At 49.1% G+C, this 26,405-nt stretch overlaps 2 protein-coding genes across 3 annotated transcripts in view; one reads left to right on the forward strand and one right to left on the reverse strand.

Annotated features, from left to right (window-relative positions):
* The window catches only part of LOC119975468 (membrane-spanning 4-domains subfamily A member 8-like), a 31,879-nt gene extending 8,794 nt beyond the window's left edge, over window positions 1–23,085 (forward strand). For both annotated transcript variants that reach the window (XM_038815161.1, XM_038815160.1), the window contains exons 3-7: window positions 7,789–7,908; window positions 10,455–10,511; window positions 18,837–18,950; window positions 19,047–19,163; window positions 22,715–23,085. In XM_038815161.1, coding sequence (XP_038671089.1) covers window positions 7,789–7,908; window positions 10,455–10,511; window positions 18,837–18,950; window positions 19,047–19,163; window positions 22,715–22,828 — 522 coding nt within the window. In that variant the 3' untranslated portion in view covers window positions 22,829–23,085. The remainder of the gene's footprint in view (window positions 1–7,788; window positions 7,909–10,454; window positions 10,512–18,836; window positions 18,951–19,046; window positions 19,164–22,714) is intronic.
* Window positions 1–26,405, reverse strand: part of LOC119975466 (membrane-spanning 4-domains subfamily A member 8-like) — a 252,233-nt gene that overhangs the window by 149,628 nt on the left and 76,200 nt on the right. The window lies entirely within an intron of this gene.

Genomic DNA, 26,405 nt, shown 5'->3' on the forward strand with positions numbered 1-26,405 from the left:
ATCATGGAAAATTAACTGTGAGGGTACAGTGTTCAGGTGGCCTGTATAATAAATCTGTCCTGAATCAATATGGCATTCTTATCAGAGAGGCCACTGGTTAACCGGTGTGGAAATTGGAAAAATGTTACGCTGCCACATTAGAACAAGAACAAAGGAAAATGACAGCACAGGAACAGGCCCTTCGGCCCTCCAAGCCTGCGCGGATCCAGATCCTCTCTCTAAAACTGTTCCCTATTTTCTAAGGATCTGTATCCCTCTGTTCCCGCCCATTCATGTATCTGTCTAGATACATCGTAAATGATGCTATCGTGCCCGCCTCTACCACATCCGCCGGCAATGCGTTCCAGGCACCCACCACCCTCTGCGTGAAGAACTTTCCACATATATCTCCCTGAAACTTTTCCCCTCTCATCTTGAACTCGTGACCCCTAGTAATTGAGTCCCCCACTCTGTCTATACCTCTCATGATTTTGTAGACCTCAATGAGGTCCCCCCTCAACCTCCGTCTTTCCAATGAAAATAATCCTAATCTACTCAACCTCTCTTCATAGCTAGCACCCTCCATCCCGGGAAACATCCTGGTGAACCTCCTCTGCACCTTCTCCAAAGCATCCAGATCCTTCTGGTAATGTGGCGACCAGAACTGCACGCAGTATTCCAAATGTGGCCGAACCAGTTTTACACAACTGTAACATGACCTGCCGACTCTTGTACTCAATACCCCCTCTGATGAAGGAAAGCAGGCCGGATGCCTTCTTGACCACTCCATTGACCTGAGCAGCCACCTTCAGGGTACAATGGACCTGAACACCCAGATCTCTCTGTACATCAATTTTACCCAGGGCTTTTTCATTTAATGTATAGTTTGCTCTTGAATTGGATCTTCCAAAATGCATCACCTCGCATTTGCCCGGATTGAACTCCATCTGCCATTTCTCTGCCCAACTCTCCACTCTATCTATATTCTGCTGTTTTCTCTGACAGTCCCCTTCACTATCTGCTACTCCACCAATCTTAGTGTCATTTGCAAACTTGCTAATCAGACCACCTATACCTTCCTCCAGATCATTTATGTATATCACAAACAACAGTGGTCCGAGCACGGATCCCTGTGGAACACCACTGGTCACAGTTCTCTATTTTGAGAAACTCCCTCCCACTACTACTCTCTGTCTCCTGTTTCCCAGCCAGTTCTTTATCCATCCAGCTAGTCCACCCTGGGCCCCATGAGACCACTTTCTCCATCAGCGAACCATGGGGAATCTTATCAAACGCCTTACTGAAGTCCATGTGACATCTACAGCCCTTCCCTCATCAATCAACTTTGTCACTTCCTCAAAGAATTCTATTAAGTTGGTAAGACATGATCTTCCCTGCACAAAACTATGTTGCCTATCACTGATAAGTCCATTTTCTTCCAAATGGGAATAGATCCTATCCCTCAGTATCTTCTCCAGCAGCTTCCCTATCACTGACGTCAGGCTCACCGGTCTATAATTACCTGGATTATCCCAGCTACCCTTCTTAAACAAGGGGACAACATTAGCAATTCTCCAGTCCACCGGTGCCTCACCCGTGTTCAAGGATGCTGCAAAGATATCTGTTAAGACCCCAGCTATTTCCTCTCTCACTTCCCTCAGTAACCTGGGATAGATCCCATCCGGACCTGGGGACTTGTCCACCTTAATGCCTTTTAGATTACCCAACACATCCTCCCTCCTTATGCCGACTTGACCTAGAGTAATAAAACATCTATCCCTAACCTCACCATCCATCATGTCCCTCTCCTCGGTGAATACCAATGCAAAGTACTCATTAAGAATCTCACCCATTTTCTCTGACTCCACACATAACTTTCCTCCTTTGTCCTTGAGTGGGCCAACCCTTTCTCTAGTTATCCTCTTGCTCCTTATATATGAATAAAAGGCTTTGGGATTTTCCTTAACCCTGTTTGCTCAAGATATTTAATGCCATTTCTCTAATAACCCCTTTCAGCCCTCTTGATTCCTTGTTTCAGATTGGTCCTACATTGAGTATAAGAATTGGCAAGTCATGTTGCAGCTGTATAGAACCTTAGTTAGGCCACACTTGGAGTATAGTGTTCAATTCTGGTCGCCACACTACCAGAAGGATGTGGAGGATTTAGAGAGGGTGTAGAAGAGATTTACCACGATGCCTGGTATGGAGGGCATTAGCTATGAGGGGAGGTTGAATAAACTCGGTTTGTTCTCACTGGAACGAAGGAGGTTGAGGGGCGACCTGATAGAGGTCTACAAAATTATGTGGGGCATAGACAGAGTGGATAGTCAGAGGCTTTTCCCCAGGGTAGAGGGGTCAATTAATAGTGGCCATTGGTTTAAGGTGCGAGGGGCAAGGTTTAGAGGAGATGTACGAGGCAAGTTTTTTACACAGAGGGTAGTGGGTGCCTGGAACTCGCTGCCGGAGGAGGTGGTGGAAGCAGGGACGATAGCAACGTTTAAGGGGCATCTTGACAAATACATGAATAGAATGGGAATTGAGGGATACGGACCCAAGAAGTGTAGAAGATTGTAGTTTAGTCGGGCAGCATGGTCGGCAGGGGCTTGGAGGGCCGAAGGGCCTGTTCCTGTGCTGTACATTTCTTTGTTCTTTGTTCTTTGTTCTATTCCCGATATTCTTCCAAAATGAGAGCTCTTTTGATTTTGGGATTAGGGAAGGTTATCCAGGTAATGAAGAGGGTTTTTCACTTTGCATCTGACTGGTGCCTCACCTGAATTAGGGGTACATAACACTGACACCACCACTGGGGCTGGTTTAGCACACTGGGCTAAATCGCTGGCTTTTAGAGCAGACCAAGGCAGGCAAGCAGCACGGTTCAATTCCCGTACCAACCTCCCTGAACAGGCGCCGGAATGTGGCGACTAGGGGCTTTTCACAGTAACTTCATTGAAGTCTACTCGTGACAACAAGCGATTTTCATTTTCATTTTTCATTTCAACATACCTCACCACAATCAACAATCAAAATCACAAGAATTACCAGGCAAATAAAGAAGACATGAGCGTAAGTACTGAGGGATGAAAAGAAACCAAAATAGGATGGGTGAAGATAAGTGAAATGAGATAGCGCAGTAGAAGATTAAGACCAATGAAACTAGCTACTAGGCACAATAATAAAGAAAGTTCTCAATGACATGTCATTGAGACTTCAGCGTATGATGATGGAACTATATAGATACAACTTCTATACCTCGGGCAAAGAACTAGTTGTAGCAGATGCATTGTCATGAGCTACGAGTTACATCGTAAGTAGTACTCAATGTGGAAGCACTTGCCACATTTATGGCAGACATGGGGCGAGATTCTCCCATATGGGGAGAAATCGTAAGGCTGGCGTCAAATCCGGGCAGGTTTGACGCCAGCCCCCCCCTTCCCGACCGGGAACCGATTCTGGTCCCCGGTCGGGGCTAGCAGCCCGACGCCGTAAGCTCCGGCATCACGGGCTTAACGAATTTCGTTAAGCCCGCTTGCCCGAGTTAGCGCCGGCTGACGCATCATATGACGTCAGCCGCGCATGCGCGGATTGGAAGACTCCAACCCGCGCATGCGCGGATGACGTCATCGCGTATTTGCGCGAAACCCGCGCATGCACGGGCCGGGATGCCCCTCAGCCGCCCCGCGAATGGATACTGCGGGGCGGCGGAAGGACAAATAGTGCGCGGGCATTGGGCCCGCTGCCCGTGATCGGTGCCCACCGATCGCGGGCCCATGGCACCCTTGGCACGGCCGTGGTACTGCCGTGCCAATCGGTGCCATGGTTATAAAAAGCGAGTTGTTCCCGCCGTTTTTACGAACGGCCAGACCAGATGTGTTTGCCGTTCGTAAAAACAGCGTAAAGGGCTGGGACTTCGGCCCATCTATCAGCTGTGAATCGCTGCCGGCCGTAAAAAAAAACGGTGGCAGCGATTCGTGTCGGGAGTTGGGCGGGGCGGGGGGGGGGGAGAATAGCGGGAGGGCGGGAAAAATGTTGGTAAGGCCCTCCCGCTATTCTCCGACCCGTCGTGGGGGGCGGAGAATCGCGCCCATGGTACCTGTGGCTGATGCAAAGCTATGTTTAATAAGGGATGAAACTGAAAAAGACACAATACTTCAAAAGGTGATCAAAAACCTAACAGAAGGATGGACTAATGGCAGTTGTAACAGTTTTCAAAGTATCAAGGATGACCCGACTCTTATTAATGGAAGAGAAATCTGACGTAATGTTATTGAAAAGAGACAGAATTGTAATACCGTTCTGCCTACGAAGACGTATTCTGGAAAAGTGCATCAAGGAATAGAGAAGTGTCGTAGACATGCCAGACAGTCAGTGTACTGGCCGGGCATCACTAGCGATGTTGGCAACTATGTGCAAGAGTGTCGTGTCTATCAAACACATCAATCAATGCTGTGTAAGAAACCTTTGTTGCAAGTGAGATAGTCACAAACCCATGATCAAAGGTTGGGATGGACCTGGTCTATTTCAGAGGGAATGATTTGTTTAATAATCATTGATTACTATTCCAATTATCCTGAAGTCATAAAGTTGTCAGATTCGGCTGCTCAGTCATCAGAGGGGTAAAGCCTGTGTTTGCTCGATATGGAATGCCATTAAAAGTCGTGACGGATAATGGACTCTGTTTCAGTAGTTGGGAATGGTTGTCATTTGCAGAAGGATGCAACTTCCAACATGTCTCCTCTCGTCAATTATGTCCCCAATCCAATGGGAAAGCCGGGAAAGGAGTCGGAATAGTAAAACAACTGTGCAAAAAGGCACTTGAGGATTAAAAAGGATTTTCCGCCAGCACTGTTACACTACAGAGCTATTCCTTTGTCGTCAGGTTTGTCACCTGCCCAGATGCTCATGGGAAGGAAGATTTGTACAACGTTGCCTGCCATAACTATTCCAAACACGGATGAGCAGTTAATACATGAAAAATAAAGCAACAGCATTGCAAGCAAAAAGCAGACTATGACAGGCATGCAAACCAATTGCCGTCACTGAAAGAAGGAGATGCCGTCAGGATACAAAATCCAGATGGTGGTTGGGTGGACATTGCAACGGCGTTAAACGAGGGAGCACCACGATCGAATGTGGTACAAACTGCGGCTGGACTGAGGTTTTGTAGAAATAGACGAACATTGTTAAAAGTAAAGAATTTGCTGTAGTTTCCAGAGCCAACTATAAAAACCCAAACACCATGTTTTGTAACATTGACTTACCAACAGCGTTGTTGTCAAATAGACATAAGGAACACACAGCAGACAGTTCCAATGACACTGCAAGCGCATTGAGAAGGTCAGAAAGGACAAGAAAACCGCCTAATCGACTGAATATGTAAAACACTGAAGACTGCAACTCTGTAATTGCAATTGTGATATGTAATGTAACATTATGCAGCAACTGTACGAACGCATTCTCGTCAATGTATGTAAAAAAAATGTTAGAAAGAATTTCAAACATTTCTCTCAAAGAAAGGGGGATGTGACATTATGTGAATTGTTCAGAAAATAAATATGTTCGAAAACAAAGGGTTAATGTCATATCACAATTAATCACTATATGGAGCTAGATGCAGAACTATACAATGCACTGACTCAAGGGCATCTGGAAGAAGGTTGGAGAAGGCTGGAGAGGAGCAGTAAGAGACTGCAGAGTACAGTTGTAGATAGAGTGTAGAGACTGGTGTTAGTCGAGTGTAGATTGTAGATAACTAGATTATTGTTTACGATAAGAGTAAGTGATCGAGCTTCAATAAGCAGTGTAAAGAAAAGTTAGCTTTGTTAATGAACTTAGCTTCTGTACTCTTTGTGAACACTACAACATCCATACTAATAACAGAATCACAAAGAACATCACAATCATTACCATGAATTTACTGGATTTTCATAACCACCCAGAGTGCCCGCCTTTCTTCCACAGCATCCAGCAGGCTGTGGAACTCCGCATCGGCTCAATGGGGTGCCGCTCTTTGGGTTACATTTTGTTGGCTGGAGCGGTTGTGTGTGGGGAGTGGAGTGCTGATAATAATAATAATCTTTATTTGTGTCACAAATAGGCTTAACACTGCAATGAAGTTACTGTGAAATGCCCCTAGTTGCCACACTCCGGCGCCTGCTCAGGTACACAGAGGGAGAATTCAGAATGTCCAATTCACCTAACAAGCACGTCTTTCGGGACTTGTGGGAGGAAACCGGAGGAAACCCTGGGAGAACGGGCACACTCCGCACAGACAGGGACCCAAGCTGTGAATCGAACCCGGGTCACTGGCCTGTGAAGCAATAGTGCTAATAATCTCCGAGGCCTCCGCGATTCTCCGCCTCCGCCAGGGGGAGTTCCTGATGGTCAGGTTCACTTGTGGGTCCAGAAATCGTGAATCAGGCGCTGTGGCTGCTGAGGGAGAGAGAGAGGGGGTACAGAAAGTGTCGAACATCGCCATAGTGTACTGACAGGCGTGCCGCTGGCCGGAGGGCTTCTCCCAGGGCCAGGGGAGTCGTGGCCAGGAGGTGGGCTGTGGGGTCGGGGTGGACAGGCATGGAACACCTTTGCTGCAGCCTCAAAGGCAGCCATGCAGCTACGCACACCGCTGACTGCCCACTGCGAACTTAGGGCCACCAGGCTGTGTGGGTCCCTCCCTCAGTCTGCCTCCTCTTGGTGCCCTCTGGCCCCAGCCAACCCATCAACGGGATGGGCACGCGCCTGCGCAACCAGTGCCATCTTGTTGGTCGGTATGAGTGCGCGGTGAGTGCAGTGTGTATATGCGGCTGCAGCTTGTCAGCCTCCTGAGTGTCAATCCCCAACCTGGTGAATCCGGCACTGTTTCTGATTGGAGTCGATCGTGTTGCATGTGGCACCGGTGCCAACCCCCTCATGGCAGCTGAATTGATCCATGTGCGGCGCCAATTTTACTGTCGTAGAACTCCACTAACCCTGCCCCAGCGTCAACACTTGTCTCAGAAATGGAGAATTCCGCCATCAGTCTCTGAAATGGAGAAACCGGCCCTAAGTGTGGTGAATAGCGGTGTGGATCTCACCCACAAAGCCGCTGAGAAACCAGCCTAACATGCCGCTTGGAAATATTTTGGATGAATTCTGCCCGAGATCTTTCAAGGGGCTGGCACAGTCGTGAGGGCTGAATCACCTCCTGTTGCTGCGTTTGCTGATTCCGTAACAAAATTCAGGGGGGGGGGGGGGAAACGTGTCCTCACTCCTACCTGTGCGGTGAGCATTATCAGGAAAATGTAATGAAAGAAACTGCACCTTCTGCCCAGTCCCCATTAGATTATCCTTGTATTAATATCAATGGATGGAGAATCAGACGGGTTCTGTTACTGACGAACCCTCATCCCCACCAGAACTTACCTCACACGCACCACACAGACAATGATCTGCCGCAGTGGCATGCAATAATAGTCATCCTTCTTTCAAAAGATGAGTTTCAAAGTCAACCCATAAATAAAGTTATTTCTGGTTGTGCCCCAACATTGACATTAAATCAATAAGTTAATTAGAAAGAAGAGTGGATTCTGTGAAAGATTCTGCTTTCTCTGTTTCTTTTTCCACACTAAATCCTGAAAATGACCATTTAGAGTTCCAAGTTGTAAACTCATTGGATAAATTCCACACAGTGGAAATCAATGGAGGGGAAAATCAGGCTCTTTCTATGGAAAGGGTGGGTGATCTGCAGTGTCAATTTCACACCGTGCACATTAAGTTAAAACTACTGCCAAACGATTCTATTTGCAGTTTAACATAGTTTTCTGATTCTTGCAGATAACGCAGATCGTGACGGGTACAATCGCCATAATCATTGGAATTATACAAATCGTTTTGGGTGGTCCAGCTTGCAGTATTTCGGCTGTTGTCGGGACGCCCTGGTGGACTGGGATCCTGGTAAGCATTATTGATGAAAGAAGAATGTAAAATGTTTGAGTTTTCTATACCTAGCCGCCGTTCATGAGGTCCATCAGGCAGCGATAGCGCATTGACAACTTTATGAGTGTTCTGAGATGTTGAGCAATGACAATGAAGGAATTTCGGACCAAGTCAGGGGTCATGCGTGACGTTGAGGGCTAATTTCAGCTGCTGCCTGATGATTAAAGGATCAGATTAATCTGATAGGAAACAGAATTGGAAGGTTTTTTTGTTATTCATTCATGCCATTATTGCCCATTTCTAATTTCCCTCAACTGAATGGCTTGCTGGGCCATGCCAGAAGGTATTTAAGAGACAACCACATTGCTGTGGGTCTGGATCACATTTACCAGACCAGGTAAGAATGACAGACCTTTAGTGAACCAGATGGGTTTTTACGACAATCGGCAATAGTTTTATGGTCATCCGCAGACTTTTAATTCCAGGATTCAAATTTCACCCCCTGCTATGGTGGGATTCGAACCCAAAGGATTGTCCTGGCTCTCTGAATTACTAGTCCAGTGACAATACCAGTGTGCCACTGCTTCTAGTTCTGCATGCCAGTGGTGGAAGGATTGAACGTTCATGCTGGTGGATGGTATACTGATCAAGCGGGCTACTTGGACCTGGATGGTGTCAAGTGTTGCTGGAACTAAATTCATCCAGGCTTGTGGAGAGTGTTCCGTTACAATCCTGGATAGGCCTGGGAGTCAGGAGGTGAGGTAACTGTGGGAGCATTTGCAGCCTCTGACATATTGTTGCAGGCACACTCTTTAGGTGGCTGGTCCAGTTAAACCTCTTGTCAATTGTACCCCCTAGCTGTTGATGGCCGGGAATTCAGCAATGGTAATGCCATTGAATATTATGGGGCGATTGTTAGATTATCTCTTGTTGGAAATGGTCAATGCCATGCACTTGTGCGGTGCCAATGTTATTTCCCCTATCAACCAAAGCCTGAGCGTTGTCCAAGCAGGCTGCATATGGGCATGACCGCTTCTGTGTGTAAAGAGCTGTGAATGGTAATGAGCACCACACAATCATCAGCGAATATCTCCAGTTCTGATCTAATGCTTGGAGGAAGATTATTGATGGTCGGGCCCAGGACATTACCCTGAGGAACTCCTGCGGTGATGCCCTGGAGCTCAGGTGATTAGTCTGAAACAATCACAGCCATCTTACTTTCCACTTGGTATGACTCCAGACATCCAAGAGATTTCCCCCTGATTTCCATTGACTTCAGTTTTCTCTGGATTCTTAATTCTGTCCTCAGTCAAATGCATTATTGATGAAAAGCAGTCAATCCCACCCCACTTTTGAAATTCAGCACTCTTTGAGGCAGGCCTGTAATGAGATATGGAGCTGACTGACCTTGGGAGAACTTGGATTGAACAATGGGTGAGCAGGTGTCGTTGAGCAACTGTCATGGGACAGCACTATCAACGCTGCCTTCCATGACTTTGCTGATGATTGAAAGCAGATTGATGGTGGAGTAATTGCTGCTTTGGATTTGTTCTCCATTTTGTGGATCGGGCATACATGGGAAAATGTTAGTGGGCAGCACGGTAGCATGGTGGTTAGCATAAATGCTTCACAGCTCCAGGGTCCCAGGTTCGATTCCCGGCTGGGTCACTGTCTGTGCGGAATCTGCACGTCCTCCCCGTGTGTGCGTGGGTTTCCTCCGGGTGCTCCGGTTTCCTCCCACAGTCCAAAGATGTGCAGGTTAGGTGGATTGGCCATGATAAATTGCCCGTAGTGTCCTAAAAAGTAAGGTTAAGGGGGGGTTGTTGGGTTACGGGTATAGGGTGGATACGTGCGTTTGAGTAGGGTGATCATTGCTCGGCACAACATCGAGGGCCGAAGGGCCTGTTCTGTGCTGTACTGTTCTATGTTCTATGTTCTCATTGTTGGAGTGTTTCCTCTGGTGAAGGCAGGAGAATGAATGTAATAGCTTGGCGATGGGCAAAGTTGATTGAGGAGCAGAACTCTTCATTTCTACTGTTGAGATGTTATCAGAGCCCATAGTCTTTGCTGCATCCAGTGGCTTCAGCTATTACCTGATGTCACGTGGCGTGAATGGAATGTTCTGAAGAATGGTATCTATGATACTGGGGCCTCAGGAGGTGGCTGAGATTGATCATCCTCCTTCAGTTCATTGTTCATTGATTCCAGCTGGAAAAATATTCAAGTGCCTCAGGGTTAGTCCCTAACAGCTGATAATCAGCTTGCTCATCCCTCCAACACTTCCATTCTGAATCCTCAAAGGGAAAGGAGGGCGTGATGGTAAAACTCACACAAGTGTCAGTCTGAGCTGTGGCATTGAACTTCCTTCATTCACTCTCTATCCAGCTTCAGACAGGAAGAATCGTGTCTGAGTGAGGAGTCAGACAGAGGCAGAGAGTTTATGGAGCCAATATCTAACTTAAGGCTCTGGCTTGAGGGGAGAAGAATTTGAGCAGAAAAAAATCCACATTCCAATTGTTATTCAATCCTTGCCAATTTTCTCTCTGATGTAATTTTTTTAATAGTTTATTATTGCAGGGGCTCTCGCTGTAGCTGTTGAGAAGGAACCGACTCAATGTATGGTAAGTACTTGCTCAAAAAAAAATGGTTTTGATATTTTTAGTTTTCAATAAGACCCTGAGGTCAAGATACCAGCCAGCAAGATTGTGGTAATTCACACATGCCCCACCCGCTGGGTCGGAGAATCCCCGGGGCTCAGTGCGAATCCAGCCCCGACGCCGGCTGCCGTATTCTCTGGAGCCGTTTTTTGGATGGGGGCGGGACTCACGCCATGCCGGTCGGGGGCTGTTGGCAGCGCCCCCCCCCTCCCCCCCCCCTCTCCCTCCCCCCCCCCCCCCCCCCCCCCCCCAATGATTTCCGGGCCCGTTTTCGGCCAGTCCCGCCGGTGTGGGTTACGCATGGTCCCACACGGCGGGACCTGGCAGGTATATCGGCGTGGGTGGTCCTCGGGGGGGGGGGGGGGGGGGGGGGGGGGGGGGGGAGGGGCACCCACAGTGGCTTGGCGATCGGGGCCCACCGATCTGCGGGCGGGCCTGTTCCGTGGGGGCATTTCTTCCTTCCGTGCCGGTGTATTTGATCTTATAATGTGGAGTGAACTTTGCTCTGTATCCAAACTCTGATTCATTTTAATGTGTTTGAGGAGGCAGTAGACTGGTGGGGTGAGGGGGCAGGGAGAGCAGCTTTCAATTAGGGGCAGCATGGTAGCATTGTAGATAGCACAATCGCTTCACAGCTCCAGGGTCCCAGGTTCGATTCCGGCTTGGGTCACTGTCTGTGCGGAGTCTGCACATCCTCCACGTGTGTGCGTGGGTTTCCTCCGGGTGCTCCGGTTTCCTCCCACAGTCCAAAGATGTGCAGGTTAGGTGGATTGGCCATGATAAATTGCCCTTAGTGTCCAAAATTGCCCTTAGTCTTGGGTGGGTTTACTGGGTTATGGGGATAGGGTGGAGGTGTTGACCTTGGGTAGGGTGCTCTTTCCAAGAGCCGGTGCAGACTCGAAGGGCTGAATGGCCTCCTTCTGTACTGTAAATTCTATGATTCTATGATTCTAATTGTACTTAATCTAATCTGTGCTAGGGCTGTGCCAGGCTGCGTAGCATGTAGTCTAAATCCAGCCCGTGCTGAGCCTAGTTATGGAGGACTTGATGGAGCAACTGCACTCCTGATATACAAACCCCTGATTTCTCAGCAGTCAGCTCCCTTACCTTCATCAGGACAGAAAATTCACAATTTGTGCTGTTGAATGAAAAGAGAAAGTTGTTTGATAATTCTGGTCCACTAATGGAATATAAATGAAAATTAAGTTGGGAATGTTCAAGCCATTCGATGGTGGATCCAGTTTATAACAGTGAGGGACAATTCTCCAGGACCATCTTCTGAAGCTACCACTGGTGGATTTGTAGTCACATCAGGAAAGTGACTATTGTACTTTTCTTGCAATGTGTGTCAGCACAAAACTATCGATTGGAATAATCAGAGTTGTATTCCTCAAACCAATCCATTCAATATCATCAGTTAGAACTATGCAGATTCCTTCAATACCGGGCAGCCTGAAGTATAGGAAGAAATAATGGCCATAAATTCATCTGCTTTGATGCATTGACACCAGTTTTTGTAGTTTTTGTTAAAAGTACTTTTATTTGACAAATTTTCAACGTTTTTACAATACAAAAACACCCCCAAACACCAAACAGAAAACACCCCCCAAACCGTCTCCCCCCAACAGTAAATGGTAACCAAATCCTGAAAGTGCATGATGATCAAACCCAACAATTGGAGAACCCCCTCCCTCTCTCCCTCAGCTCAAACTCACCTTTTCCAGGGTCACAACCTCCAGTAGGTCCCCCCCCCGCCACATCGAGGCACAGGGTGGAGATGCTGACCTCCACCTCAATAAGACCCGCCTATGAGCAATCAGTGAGACGAAGGCTGAAACATCCACCCCAGCACCTGCCTGCAGCTTGGGCCGGTCCAACACCCCGAATATGGCTTCTAGGGACCGGGCTCCACATCCACATACAAGACCCCCAAAAATATACTAAACACCGTCCTACAAAACCTCTCCAGCTTTGGGTAGGACCAAAACATACGAACATGGTTCACGGGGCCCCTCCCACATCGCTCACAGACATCCTCCACCCCTCATCCTTGCCAGCGCCGGCCCTAGGGTTGCTGGCGCCCCGGGCAAACTGAACTTCGGCGCCGTTCGGGGGGGGGTCGGGTCGGGGGTGGGGGGGTCGGGTCGGGGGTGGGGGGGGGGTCGGGTCGGGGGGGGTCGGGCCCGGGGGGGGGGGTCGGGTCGGGGGCGGGGTGGGATCGGGTCGGGGGCGGGGGGGGGTCGGGTCGGGGGCGGGGGGGGGTCGGGGGCGGGGGGGTCGGGTCGGGGGCGGGGGTGGGTCGGGTCGGGGGCGGGGGGGTCGGGTCGGGGGCGGGGGGGGGTCGGGTCGGGGGCGGGGGGAGTCGGGTCGGGGGCGGGGTGGTCGGGGGTCGGGTCGGGTCGGGGGCGGGGGGGGTCGGGTCGGGGGCGGGGTGGTCGGGGGTCGGGTCGGGTCGGGGGCGGGGGGGGTCGGGTCGGTGGCGGGGGGGTCGGGTCGGAGGCGGGGGGGTCGGGTCGGGGGCGGGGGGGGGTCGGGGCCGGGGGGTTCGGTCGGGTCGGGGGCGGGGGGGTCGGGTCGGGGGGGGTCGAGGGGGGGGTCGTGTCGGGGGTGGGGGGGTCGGGTCGGGGTGGGGGTCGGGTCGGGGGGGGGTCGGGTCGGGGTCGGGGGCGGGGGGGGGGGCTGGATTGACCTGGTACATGATCGGGACTCACCGATCGGCGGGCCGGTCTCTGTCGGCTGGTCTCTGACGCCGGTCACGCACTCGTTGATGGCGCCCCCTAGCACATGGCGCCCCGGGCAACTGCCCGAGTTGCCGGTACCTTGAGCCGGCCCTGATCCTTGCGTTTGTGAGGTGCGACCAGTACACAATCTTCAGCTGTATCAGCCCTAACCTTGCACGCAAAGTCGAGGCATTGACCCTCCGCAACACTTCACACCACAATCCCTCATTCAGCGCCATTCCCAGCTCTTCCTGCCACTTCGCCTTAATCCCCTCCATGGGCACCCTTTCCTCCTCCAGAATCCACCCGTAAATCACCGAGATGACCACCCTCTCCGTCCCCCCTGGCTGACAGCGGCACCTCCAACAACGAGGAGGCCGGCGCAATCGGGAAGGTCGGGAAAATATTCCTCGCAAAGTCCCTTTTGCGCTATTGCGAACTCTTGATTAGAGCTATCCAATTAATCTCACTCGCTGCTTTTTCCCTGTAAATGTTTTCCTTCAATTAATTCTCTTTTGAATTATTTTATTGAATCTGTTTCCACCATCCTTTCAAACAGTGCATTTGAGATCACAGCAACTCAATCTGAAATAGACCATTTCCTCATCTCACCTCTGCTTCTTTTCCAAATCACCTTCAATCTATATCCTCTGGTTACTGACTCTTCTGGTGCTGGGAAAAGTTTACTCTTCGTTAGGGATGCCGTTAGTGTCCCTGCTGATTTTACCTGCAGGAAGTGCAGCCAGCTCCAGCTCCTACAAGACCGAGTTATGGTACTGGAGCTGGAGTTGGATGAACTTCGGATCATTCGGGAGGCAGAGGTGGTCATAGATAGAAGCTTCAGGGAGGTAGGTACGCCAAAGACTGGAGATAGATGGGTAACTGTAAGAGGGACTGGGAAGAAGCAGTCAGTGCAGGGACCCCCTGCGGTCGTTCCCCTGAGTAACAAGTATACCGTTTTGGATACTTGTTGGGGGGGAACGACTTACCAGGGGTAAGCCATGGGGTACGGGACTCTAGCACGGAGTCGGTCCCTGTTGCTCAGAAGGGAAGGGGGGAGAGGAGCAGAGCATTAGTAATTGGCTACTCAATAGTCAGGGGCACAGATAGGAGATTTTGTGGGAGCGAGAGAGACTCACGTTTGGTATGTTGCCTCCCAGGTGCAAGGGTAAGTGATGTCTCGGATCGTGTTTTTCGGGTCCTTAAGGGGGAGGGGGAGCAGCCCCAAGTCGTAGTCCACATTGGCACTAACGACATAGATAGGAAAGGGGGCAAGGATGTCAGGCAGGCCTTTAGGGAGCTAGGATGGAAGCTCAGAGCGAGAACAAACAGAGTTGTTATCTCTGGGTTGTTGCCCGTGCCACGTGATAGTGAGACGAGGAATAGGGAGAGAGAGCAATTAAACACGTGGCTACAGGGGTGGTGCAGGCGGGAGGGATTCAGATTTCTGGATAACTGGGGCTCTTTCTGGGGAAGGTGGGACCTCTATAGACAGGATGGTCTACATCTGAACCTAAGGGGCACCAATATCCTGGGGGGGAGATTTGTTAGTACTCTTTGGGGAGGGTTTAAACTAATTCAGCAGGGGCATGGGAACCTGGATTATAGTTTTGGGGTGCGAGAGATTGAGAGTAGAGAGGTCAGGAGCACAGATTTGACTTCGCAGGAGGGCGGCAGTGTTCAGGTCGGTGGTTTGAAGTGTGTCTATTTCAATGCCAGGAGTATACGAAATAAGGTAGGGGAACTGGCAGCATGGGTTGGTACCTGGGACTTCGATGTTGTGGCCATTTCAGAGACATGGATAGAGCAGGGACAGGAATGGTTGTTGCAGGTTCCGGGGTTTAGGTGCTTTAGTAAGGTCAGAGAAGGGGGCAAAAGAGGGGGAGGTGTGGCACTGCTAGTCAAGGACAGTATTATGGTGGCAGAAAGGATGCAAGATGGGGACTCTTCTTCCGAGGTAGTATGGGCTGAGGTTAGAAACAGGAAAGGAGAGGTCACACTGCTGGGAGTTTTCTATAGGCCACCTAATAGTTCTAGAGATGTAGAGGAAAGGATGGCGAAGATGATTCTGGAAAAGAGCGAAAGTAACAGGGTAGTTGTTATGGGAGACTTTAACTTTCCTAATATTGACTGGAAAAGATATAGTTCGAGTACATTGGATGGGTCGTTCTTTGTACAATGTGTGCAGGAGGGTTTTCTGACACAATATGTTGACAGGCCAACAAGAGGTGAGGCCACTTTGGATTTGGTTTTGGGTAATGAACCAGGCCAGGTGTTAGATCTGGAGGTAGGTGAACACTTTGGAGACAGTGACCACAATTCGGTGACCTTTACATTAGTGATGGAAAGGGATAAGTATACCCCGCAGGGCAAGAGTTATAGCTGGGGGAAGGGCAATTATGATGCCATTAGACATGACTTAGGATGTGTAGGTTGGAGAAGTAGGCTGCAAGGGTTGGGCACACTGGATATGTGGAGCTTGTTCAAGGAACAGCTATTGCGTGTTCTTGATCAGTACGTACCAGTCAGACAGGGAGGAAAGGGTAGAGCGAGGGAACCGTGGTTTACCAAAGAAGTGGAATCTCTTGTTAAGAGGAAAAAGGAGGCCTATGTGAAGATGAGGCGTGAAGTTTCAGTTGGGGTGCTTGATAGTTACAGGGAAGCGAGGAAGGATCTAAAGAGAGAGCTAAGATGAGCAAGGAGGGGACATGAGAAGTCTTTGGCAGGTAGGATCAAGGAAAACCCAAAAGCTTTCTATAGGTATGTCAGGAATAAAAGAATGACTAGGGTAAGAGTAGGGCCAGTCAAGGACAGTAGTGGGAAGTTGTGTGTGGAGGCTGAGGAGATAAGCGAGATACTAAATGAATACTTTTCGTCAGTATTCACTCAGGAAAAAGATAATATTGTGGAGGAGAATGCTGAGACCCAGGCTATTAGAATAGATGGCATTGAGGTGCGTAGGGAAGAAGTGTTGGCAATTCTGGACAAGGTGAAAATAGATAAGTCCCCGGGGCCTGATGGGATTTATCCTAGGATTCTCTGGGAAGCCAGGGAAGAGATTGCTGAGCCTTTGGCTTTGATTTTTAGGTCATCATTGGCTACAGAATAGTGCCAGAGGACTGGAGGATAGCAAATGTGGTCCCTTTGTTCAAGAAGGGGTGTAGAGATAACCCCGGTAACTATAGGCCGGTGAGCCTAACGTCTGTGGTGGGTAAAGTCTTGGAGAGGATTATAAAAGATACGATTTATAATCATCTAGATAGGAATAATATGATTAGGGATAGTCAGCATGGTTTTGTGAAGGGTAGGTCATGCCTCACAAACCATATTGAGTTCTTTGAGAAGGTGACTGAACAGGTAGACGAGGGTAGAGCAGTTGATGTGGTGGATTTGGGTTTCAGTAAAGCGTTTGATAAGGTTCCCCACGGTCGGCTATTGCAGAAAATACGGAGGCTGGGGATTGAGGGTGATTTAGAGATGTGGATCAGAAATTGGCTAGTTGAAAGAAGACAGAGGGTGGTGGTTGATGGCAAATGTTCAGAATGGAGTTCAGTTACGAGTGGCGTACCACAAGGATCTGTTCTGGGGCCGTTGCTGTTTGTCATTTTTATAAATGACCTAGAGGAGGGCGCAGAAGGGTGAGTAAATTTGCAGACGACACTAAAGTCGGTGGAGTTGTAGACAGTGCGGAAGGATGTTGCAGGTTACAGAGGGACATAGATAAGCTGCAGAGCTGGGCTGAGAGGTGGCAAATGGAGTTTAATGTGGAGAAGTGTGAGGTGATTCACTTTGGAAAGAATAACAGGAATAAGGAATATTTGGCTAATGGTAAAATTCTTGGTAGTGTGGATGAGCAGAGGGATCTCGGTGTCCATGTACATAGATCCCTGAAAGTTGCCACCCAGGTTGATAGGGTTGTGAAGAAGGCCTATGGTGTGATGGCCTTTATTGGTAGAGGGATTGAGTTCCGGAGCCATGAGGTTATGTTGCAGTTGTACAAAACTCTAGTACTGCCGCATTTGGAGTATTGCGTACAGTTCTGGTCACCTCATTATAGGAAGGACGTGGAAGCTTTGGAACGGGTGCAGAGGAGATTTACCAGGATGTTGCCTGGTATGGAGGGAAAATCTTATGAGGAAAGGCTGATGGACTTGAGGTTGTTTTCGTTAGAGAGAAGAAGGTTAAGAGGTGACCTAATAGAGGCATACAAAATGATCAGAGGGTTAGATATGGTGGACAGCGAGAGCCTTCTCCCGCGGATGGAGGTGGCTAGCACGAGGGGACATAGCCTTAAATTGAGGGGTAATAGATATAGGACAGAGGTCAGAGGTGGGTTTTTTACGCAAAGTGTGGTGAGGCCGTGGAATGCCCTACCTGCAACAGTAGTGAACTCGCCAACATTGAGGGCATTTAAAAGTTTATTGGATAAGCATATGGATGATAAGGGCATAGTGTAGGTTAGATGGCCTTTAGTTTTTTCCATGTCGGTGCAACATTGAGGGCCGAAGGGCCTGTACTGCGCTGTATCGTTCTATGTTCTATATGTTCTATGTTACTCCATCAAAACAATTCATCCAATTGAAAACCTCAACAAAGAAATTCAGCTTCTCCAGTCTATTTGAGTAAATGAAATTGCTCATCCCTGGAACCATTCTCGTAAATCACTACTGAACCCTTTCCAAAACCTATGCACAGTAAGAAGTCTTACAACACTAGGTTAAAGTCCAACATGTTTGTTTCAAACACTACAATGCTTAGAATGTGAGCAGTAGCAGGTAATTGAATCTTTACAGATCCAGAGATAGGGGTAACCCCAGGTTAAAGAGGTGTGAATTGTCTCAAGCCAGGACAGTTGGTAGGATTTCGCAAGCCCAGGCCAGATGGTGGGGGATGAATGTAATGCGATATGAATCCCAGGTCCCGGTTGAGGCCGCACTCATGTGTGTGGAACTTGGCTATAAGTTTCTGCTCGGCGATTCTGCGTTGTCGCGGGTCCTGAAGGCCGCCTTGGAGAACGCTTACCCGGAGATCAGAGGCTGAATGCCCTTGACTGCTGAAGTGTTCCCCGACTGGAAGAGAACATTCCTGCCTGGTGATTGCCGCGCGATGTCCGTTCATTCGTTGTCGCAGCGCCTGCATGGTCTCGCCAATGTACCACGCTTCGGGACATCCTTTCCTGCCTGAGGTTACCCCAATCTCGGGATCTGTAAAGATTCAATTACCTGCTAATGCTTGCATTCTAAGCATCATCTGGCATCTTTGAATTTGCCTATATATATGTTTCTGGAACATACCTCTTCATTCACCTGAGGAAGGAGCAGTGCTCCGAAAGCTAGTTTTTGAAACAAACCTGTTGGACTTTAACCTGGTGTTGTAAGACTTCTTACTGTGCTCACCCCAGTCCAACGCCGGCATCTCTACATCATTCCGAAAGTGTGACATTGAATGGGTTTGTGTGGATTCAATGAGATGGGTACGTTTCAAATAGACTGGAATAAGAATAATTCATTTCAAACTTGTCCTCCTTTCATTGCTCCTCATGGTTTTAATACTTTTTTTAAACTTCCAGATTAGAGCTTGCTTAGCCATGAACATCGTCAGTGCCATTTCCTGCTTACCAGCAATAATATTGTATTCCAGCAACCTTACAGTTCCAGTGTACCTAATATTCTGCTTTTCTTCAGTAAGTGTAAAATTATATTCTTACTGAGCTAGTGAAATTTAATACTGTTTAACGTTTTCTGTCCAACCTAATTTATTTGTGTTTGACACATCACAGGTTCTAATTCCATGTGTGGCTATACTTTTGGTGCTGACCCTGCTCAATGCAGCAATATCCATTGCAGTTTCAAGCTTCAACTGTAAAGCTATGAATGGTTGCTGTGCACCACCAGTGGTAAGTTACGTAATGGCTCGATTTAAGACTCGATTGCGTCTGAGTATTTACTGGTGTAAATTAGCTCTCTTTCTCATTTTAGGAAAGCATGTTTGTACCCATAAGATCATAAGATACAGGAGCCGAATTAGGCCATTTGGTCCATTGAGTCTGCTCCACCATTCAATCATGGCTGAATGCCCCTCATCCTCATTCTCCTGCCTTCACCCCGTAACCCCGATCCCCTTTTACATCAAGAAATCCCCTTATTAATCAAGAACACCAGATTTGTGCTTGAGGTGCTGTTACCTATCGGGATACAGGCCAAGAGCTGGGAGGTGGAATTAGATGGAATGGTCATTTCTTAGAATATAAGAATTAGCAATTTAGCCTCTCGAGCCTGCTCCAGCGTTCAATACAATCAAGGCTGATCTCATCATGGCCTCAACGCCTCCATCCTCCCCGTTCTCTATAACCCTTCAACCCATTGCTAATTAAAAATCTGTCTAACCCCTCCTTAAATTTATTGACTGTCCCAGCATCCACTGCACTCTGGGGTAGCAAATTCCACAGATCCACAACCTTTTCGGAGAAATAGTTTCTCCTCATCTCTATTTTAAATTTGCTACCCCATATCCTGAGACTACAATCTCTCGTTCTAGATTGGCCCATGAGAGGAGGCATCCGCTCCCCGTCAACTTTACCCATTCCTTTTATCATCCTACATACCTCAATTTGATCTCCCCTCATTCATCTAATCTCTAGAGAGTATCGGCCTAAACTGCTCAATCTCTCTTCATAACATAAACTCCTGGGGCGAAATTCTCCCCTACCCGGCGGGGCGGGGGGTCCCGGCGTATCGGAATTCTCCGCACCTTTAGGGGCTAGGCCCGCGCCGGACTGGCTCCCGCTATGCCGACTGTCGCCAAAACCGGCGACAATGGCCTTTGGCGCCCACCCGCCGGCGTCGGGGCTTACCGAAAGGCCTTTGCCGGGCGGCGTGAGTCTGCGCATGCGCCGGAGCGTCAGTGGCCGCTGACGTCACCACCGGCGCATGCGCGCTAGGGGGGTCTCTTCCGCCTCCGCCATGGTGGAGGCCGTGGCGGCGGCGGAAGAAAAAGTGTGCCCCCATGGCACTGGCCCGCCCGCCGATTGGTTGGCCCCGATCGCGGGCCAGGCCACCGTGGGGGCACCCCGGGGTCCGATCGCCCCACACCCCCTTACATGACAGGGTCCTTCCAGGCGCCGAGTGGGGACCTGTCCGTGATCTTACAGACCTCAGTGCACAGTTGCATCTGCGCATCATGGAAACCATATATGCCCTGTTGGCTCAATACATCCATTTCAACGTGGACAACTAGGATGCCCGGACCCCAGGTCCAGAGGGTGACCGACGGGATGCATGTCCCCCCATGAGCACCTGCAGGTGACAGGCCGTTCGACACCAACTGAAAGGGGTTACACTTGATGAACGTGCAGTTGATAAGTGACCATCAGCTGCGCATCATACACGCCTTCACCCGATACTCAGGCAGTGTGCATGACGCCTTCATCCTGGAACACGCGATTATTCCTGACATGTTCAAGATGCCCCTCCTGGCTGGGATGTTGGCTCCTGGGTGACAAGGGTTATCCACTGCGGTCCTGGCTGGTGACACCTAACACGGACACGGACCAACTCAGAGACTCGCTACAATGACGCCTATGCAGCGACCAGGAACCTGATCGAGCAGCGCTTCGGCCTCCTGAAGATGCAGTTCAGGTGCCTGGACCGCTCTGGAGGGGCCCTCCAGTATGACGCTAAGAGGGTCGCCCACATTGTGGTTACCTGCTGCGTCCTCCACAACATCACGCAGCAGAGGAGCGATGTGCTGGAGGAGGAGGATGAACGTCAGGCCTCGCCCGACGAAGAGGATACGGAGGAGAATCGGCAGGACATGGGGCCCGGGCAGGCATGGGAGGTCGCACGACGTGTGCGCCAGGTCCAACGCGCACAGGACGCTCTGATCGCCTCCAGGATCAGCAACTGGAGGAGGAGGGATGACGGGAAACAATCCAGGGGACCTGAAACAATCTCTTATTTATCTTCAAAATAAGAGTCCCAGGTCCGGTTATTGAAGATGTCCGAAAAATACAACTTTCTTTTTTTAAATTTAAAGTACCCAATTCATATTTTCTAATTAAGGGGCAATTTAGTGTGGCCAATCCACCTACTTGCACATCTTTGGGTTGTGGGGGTGAAACCCACGCAAACACGGGGAGAAACTCCACACGGACAGTGAACCAGGGCCGGGATCGAACCTGGGACCTCGGCGCCGTGAGGCAGCAGTGCTAACCTCTAAAATACAACTTTACTGTTAATTATTCATCTTGATTCTCTTACATAAAAATAAATCATAGCTCAGATCAAATAATCCATCAAAACATAAATAAAAACATAAGAAAAGATTAGAAAACCAGTAGATGGTTTTGAATTTCTTAGAGCAAAGATTCAGAACAGTACTTCAACCAAGAAGGCTTATTCTTAAAGAAATTCTTATCAATGGTTTAATCCCTCTTTCCCTCTTATTTCTTATTCTCAGTTTGACTTATTCAAACAACTGTCTGTCACTTAGAACATGATTCGTTATCCAGGCTTTGGTCATTACATAAAATTCACCAATGTCCATTAAATATCTACATGCACACGTCATGTATGTCACTCCTACAAAGATAGGGGCGAGATCCTCCGACACCAAAATCGGGGTATGCGATTGGAAAATGGTAGAATCATTTGCAATTCCCTACCTTAAATAAAAGTGTGATGTGGAGATGCCGGCGTCGGACTGGGGGGGTGTGCACAGTGAAACGTCTGACAACACCAGGTTAAAGTCCAACAGGTTTGTTTGGAATCACTAGCTTTCGGAGCGCAGCTCCTTCATCGGGTGAGTAAATAAAACTCTCCAGCATAAATTGAGCTCCAAAATAAGGTCCATCATATTCAGTCAGATGTTGAAAACTATATTAATAAAATGCAGTTATTGATGAAATTCAGGCTTTTTCACTGAAGATAAACTATTTCCAGCAATTCAGAGATAGATTTCCTCATCTGTGCTAGTGCAAGAAGTGCTCCCCCTAATGTTGTGCCACCATTAAACATGATGTGGCGATGCCGGCGCTGGACTGGGGTGGGCACAGTAAGAAATGTCACAACACCAGGTTAAAGTCCAACGGGTTTATTTGAAATCACAAGCTTTCGGAGCGTCAGTCTTTCATCAGGTGAAGTGGAGGCACATTCACAGTCACAGCTTATAAAGGAGAGACACAATTACAAGTTAATTACAGACTGGAATGTGAAGAATGGTTGAAATGTGAGTCTTTACAGGCAAGCAAATCTCTCCAGGAACAGACAGTGTGAGTGGAGTGGTCCAATAAAGGCAACCTTGTCGATTGCACTGGCAGAGAGCTGGCACAAACATCATTGCCCCAGTGCGGAAATTAACGGGCCCAATGGTTTTGGAAAGGCGGCCAAGATATGATGAACTCACTGGCTCATTCTGCTCAATCACAATCTGTTTATTGTTTGTTTTCAGCCGGTGATTGTGATGTACAACAACCCGCCTGTACAGCCCGTCCCCCAGCAACAGTTCCCTGTGAACCCCCCTCCTTACAACATGACAGTGATGGAAAATCTATATGTTGGATAAGAACAGGCTGCGATTTAAATCTTCATCCAGCGATTGACACAAGAATATTTTTGGAATGTATGTTCATTTTCTGTTCATTTTGCTCTTTAGCTTCACGTGATTATGACAAGGCCACGTTTATTGGCCAACCCCTAATTTATTTAAGATGGGGGCAGTGAAACTCTCTAATGCTTCAGAGGGCTTTAAGAGTCACCTATTTACAATGGACCAGGGTTCCATATAGGCCATGCTGTGTCTGTTTTTTGAGGGGGGGGGGGGGGGGGGGGAGGGTTCAAGGTGGTGCCACGGCGGTGAGTTGGGGTCAGGTTCAGGAATTAATGCTATTTTTCAATCAACTTGTAATCTATAATGGAGAGCAGAGGTCAAGGGTCCTCTTCAAATGATTGCTTCTGTGGTATGGAGTGTCAAGGTTTTCCGATGTTGTTGCATTGTCCTGAATTATAATAAATTTATACAAATCTAAAATATTAATTTATTGAACCTTAAAAGCACTGAATCAAATAAAATTCTCAAAAAAACTGAGGAGAGGTGGTTAATGGTATTTGAATACAAGCGGACATACATCACTGTGCTGTTATCTGTGTCCTTGCAGTGACAGAAATGCCCACTGATTGTCCCGGTTCTTTTCTTATATCTGTACATTTCTCTATTCCCTGAATTGTTTGTTCATTCATTTCAGTCTTAAGCAGTTTCACCATCTGAAAGCTATTTTAAGATTCCAGAGATGAGGGGCTGGATTGTCCAACTTGCAGACTAACCGTGGGAACAGTGTCGTTTTACGCCAGAAGAATGGCGCAAAAACTGCACCGACCCTCCGTCCAGTGGAGGGGCTAGCAGCCGCGCAGTGTACATAGAACATAGAACGATACAGCGCAGTACAGGCCCTTCGGCCCTCGATGTTGCACCGACATGGAAAAAAAACTAAAGGCCATCTAACCTACACTATGCCCTTATCATCCATATGCTTATCCAATAAACTTTTAAATGCCCTCAATGTTGGCGAGTTCACTACTGTTGCAGGTAGGGGATTCCACGGCCTCACCACTCTTTGCGTAAAAAACCCACCTCTGACCTCTGTCCTATATCTATTACCCCTCAATTTAAGGCTATGTCCCCTCATGCTAGCCACCTCCATCCGCGGGAGAAGGCTCTCGCTGTCCACCCTATCTAACCCTCTGATCATTTTGTATGCCTCTATTAAGTCACCTCTTAACCTTCTTCTCTCTAACGAAAACAACCTCAAGTCCATCAGCCTTTCCTCATAAGATTTTCCCTCCATACCAGGCAACATCCTGGTAAATCTCCTCTGCACCCGTTCCAAAGCTTCCACGTCCTTCCTATAATGAGGCGACCAGAACTGTACGCAATACTCCAAATGCGGCCGCACTAGAGTTTTGTACAACTGCAACATGATCTCATGGCTCCGGAACACAATCCCTCTACCAATAAAGGCCAACACACCATAGGCCTTCTTCACAACCCTATCAACCTGGGTGGCAACTTTCAGGGATCTATGTACATGGACACCGAGATCCCTCTGCTCATCCACACTACCAAGAATTTTACCATTAGCCAAATATTCCGCATTCCTGTTATTCTTTCCAAAGTGAATCACCTCACACTTCTCCACATTAAACTCCATTTGCCACCTCTCAGCCCAGCTCTGCAGCTTATCTATGTCCCTCTGTAACCTGCAACATCCTTCCGCACTGTCTACAACTCCACCGACTTTAGTGTCGTCTGCAAATTTACTCACCCATCCTTCTGCGCCCTCCTCTAGGTCATTTATAAAAATGACAAAAAGCAACGGCCCCAGAACAGATCCTTGTGGTACGCCACTCGTAACTGAACTCCATTCTGAACATTTCCCATCAACTACCACTCTCTGTCTTCTTTCAACTAGCCAATTTCTGATCCACATCTCTAAATCACCCTCAATCCCCAGCCTCCGTATTTTCTGCAATAGCCGACCGTGGGGAACCTTATCAAACGCCAGCTTTACCTGGGGATACAGCCGGAGAATTGCCAGGTCTGTGGCCGCACATGCGCACGGCGGCGACCTGCAGCGCCCGTGCTGTGCTGTGCAACATGGCGGCGGTTCCGTGCGGACCTGGCTTGCCAAAAACTGCTCCCCTGTAACCAGCCTCGCCACCCATGGGCCATCCCTACCAGGGTGCCCAGCCCCCACCAAAGCCCACCCCTGCCAGCGGTACAGCTCCCCCCCCCCCCCCCCCCCCCCCCCGACTGTGGCGGTGCTGGATACAATCCGCAGCCTCCACGCTGGGTTCACAAAACCCGGCCCATCGGGGGGCGGAGCATCGGAGAAGGCCGCAGGTGACATCCTGAGGCCGTGCCGACGACATGCCGCAAAAGCGCCGCCGCCCCCGATTTCGGGGCAAACGGTGATTCTCCGGCCCATCTCCAAACACAATTTTGACGTTGGCGACCGGAGAATCCTGCCTGAGGTGTTTGTTATATGAGGAGAGATTGAGCATTTTAGGCCTATACTCTCGAGAGTTTAGAAGAATGAGGGAAGATCAAATCGAGGTGAACAAGGTGCTAAAAGATATGGATAAAGTAGATGTGGAGCTGATGCTTCCTCTTGTGGGGATTCTTAAATGAGAGGTCGCAATCTTAGAATAAGAGGTAGCAAATTTAAAACAGTTTTGAGGAGAAACTATGGGCTGGATTCTTCGACTTTCAGGCTATGTCCTGATGCCGGCGTGGGAAGGGTGGCGTTTTATGACCGAAAATCCGTGGAAAAATGGCCACCAATCCTCCCTTACGCTGGGGGCTAGTAGCCAAGCAGTGTAGAGCACCCGGCTCTCACTGTCGATACGGCTGGAAAATTGCCGGGACCATGGCCGCGTAAGCGCACTGCGACGGCCGCATCCTGCGACATGGCGCTGACCGCGTGCGGACCAGACCTGCCAAGTAGTGCTCCCTTTGGCTGGTTTGCAACCCCGGACTACCCCCCAACAGTGCCGGCAGCCCCTGCCAATGTCCCCCCTGCCCATGGTTCGACTCTCCCCTGACTCTGGCTGCGCTGGACTGAGTCTGCAGCTGCCAGGCCGAGTTCCCGCCAATGAACAGCGCACGAGACTGGCGTCGTCGGGAACTCGGCCTGTCGGGGGCGGAACATCGGGGGGGAGAGCCTCAGACAACGTCCTGAGGCCGTCCATACGGCGTGCAGTGTACTCCTAGAATACAGTGATTTGGAGATGGCGGAGCGTCGTGCAACGGCGCCGCCCCCATTTCCGTCGCAAACGGTGATTCTCCGGCCGAACGCCGAACGCAATTCCAGCATCGGCGACCGGAGAATGCCGACCTACTTTTCCCAAAGTGTTGTGAATCTGTGGAATTCGCTACCCCAGAGTCTGATTGCTGCTGGGACAGTGAGTAAATTTAAGGAGGGATTAGACAGATTTTTAATTGTTAATGGGTTGAAGGGTTAAGGAGAACAGGCAGGATGGTGGAGTTGAGGCCAGGATGGGATCAGCCATGATCACATTGAGGGTGTTAGGCTCGGGAGGTTAACTTGCCGGCTCCCATTCCTAGGTCACGTGTTCAAGGGAGG

The sequence above is a fragment of the Scyliorhinus canicula genome, chromosome 13 (genome assembly GCF_902713615.1).
Source record: "Scyliorhinus canicula chromosome 13, sScyCan1.1, whole genome shotgun sequence".
In the NCBI taxonomy this organism is placed as follows: Eukaryota; Metazoa; Chordata; class Chondrichthyes; order Carcharhiniformes; family Scyliorhinidae; genus Scyliorhinus; species Scyliorhinus canicula.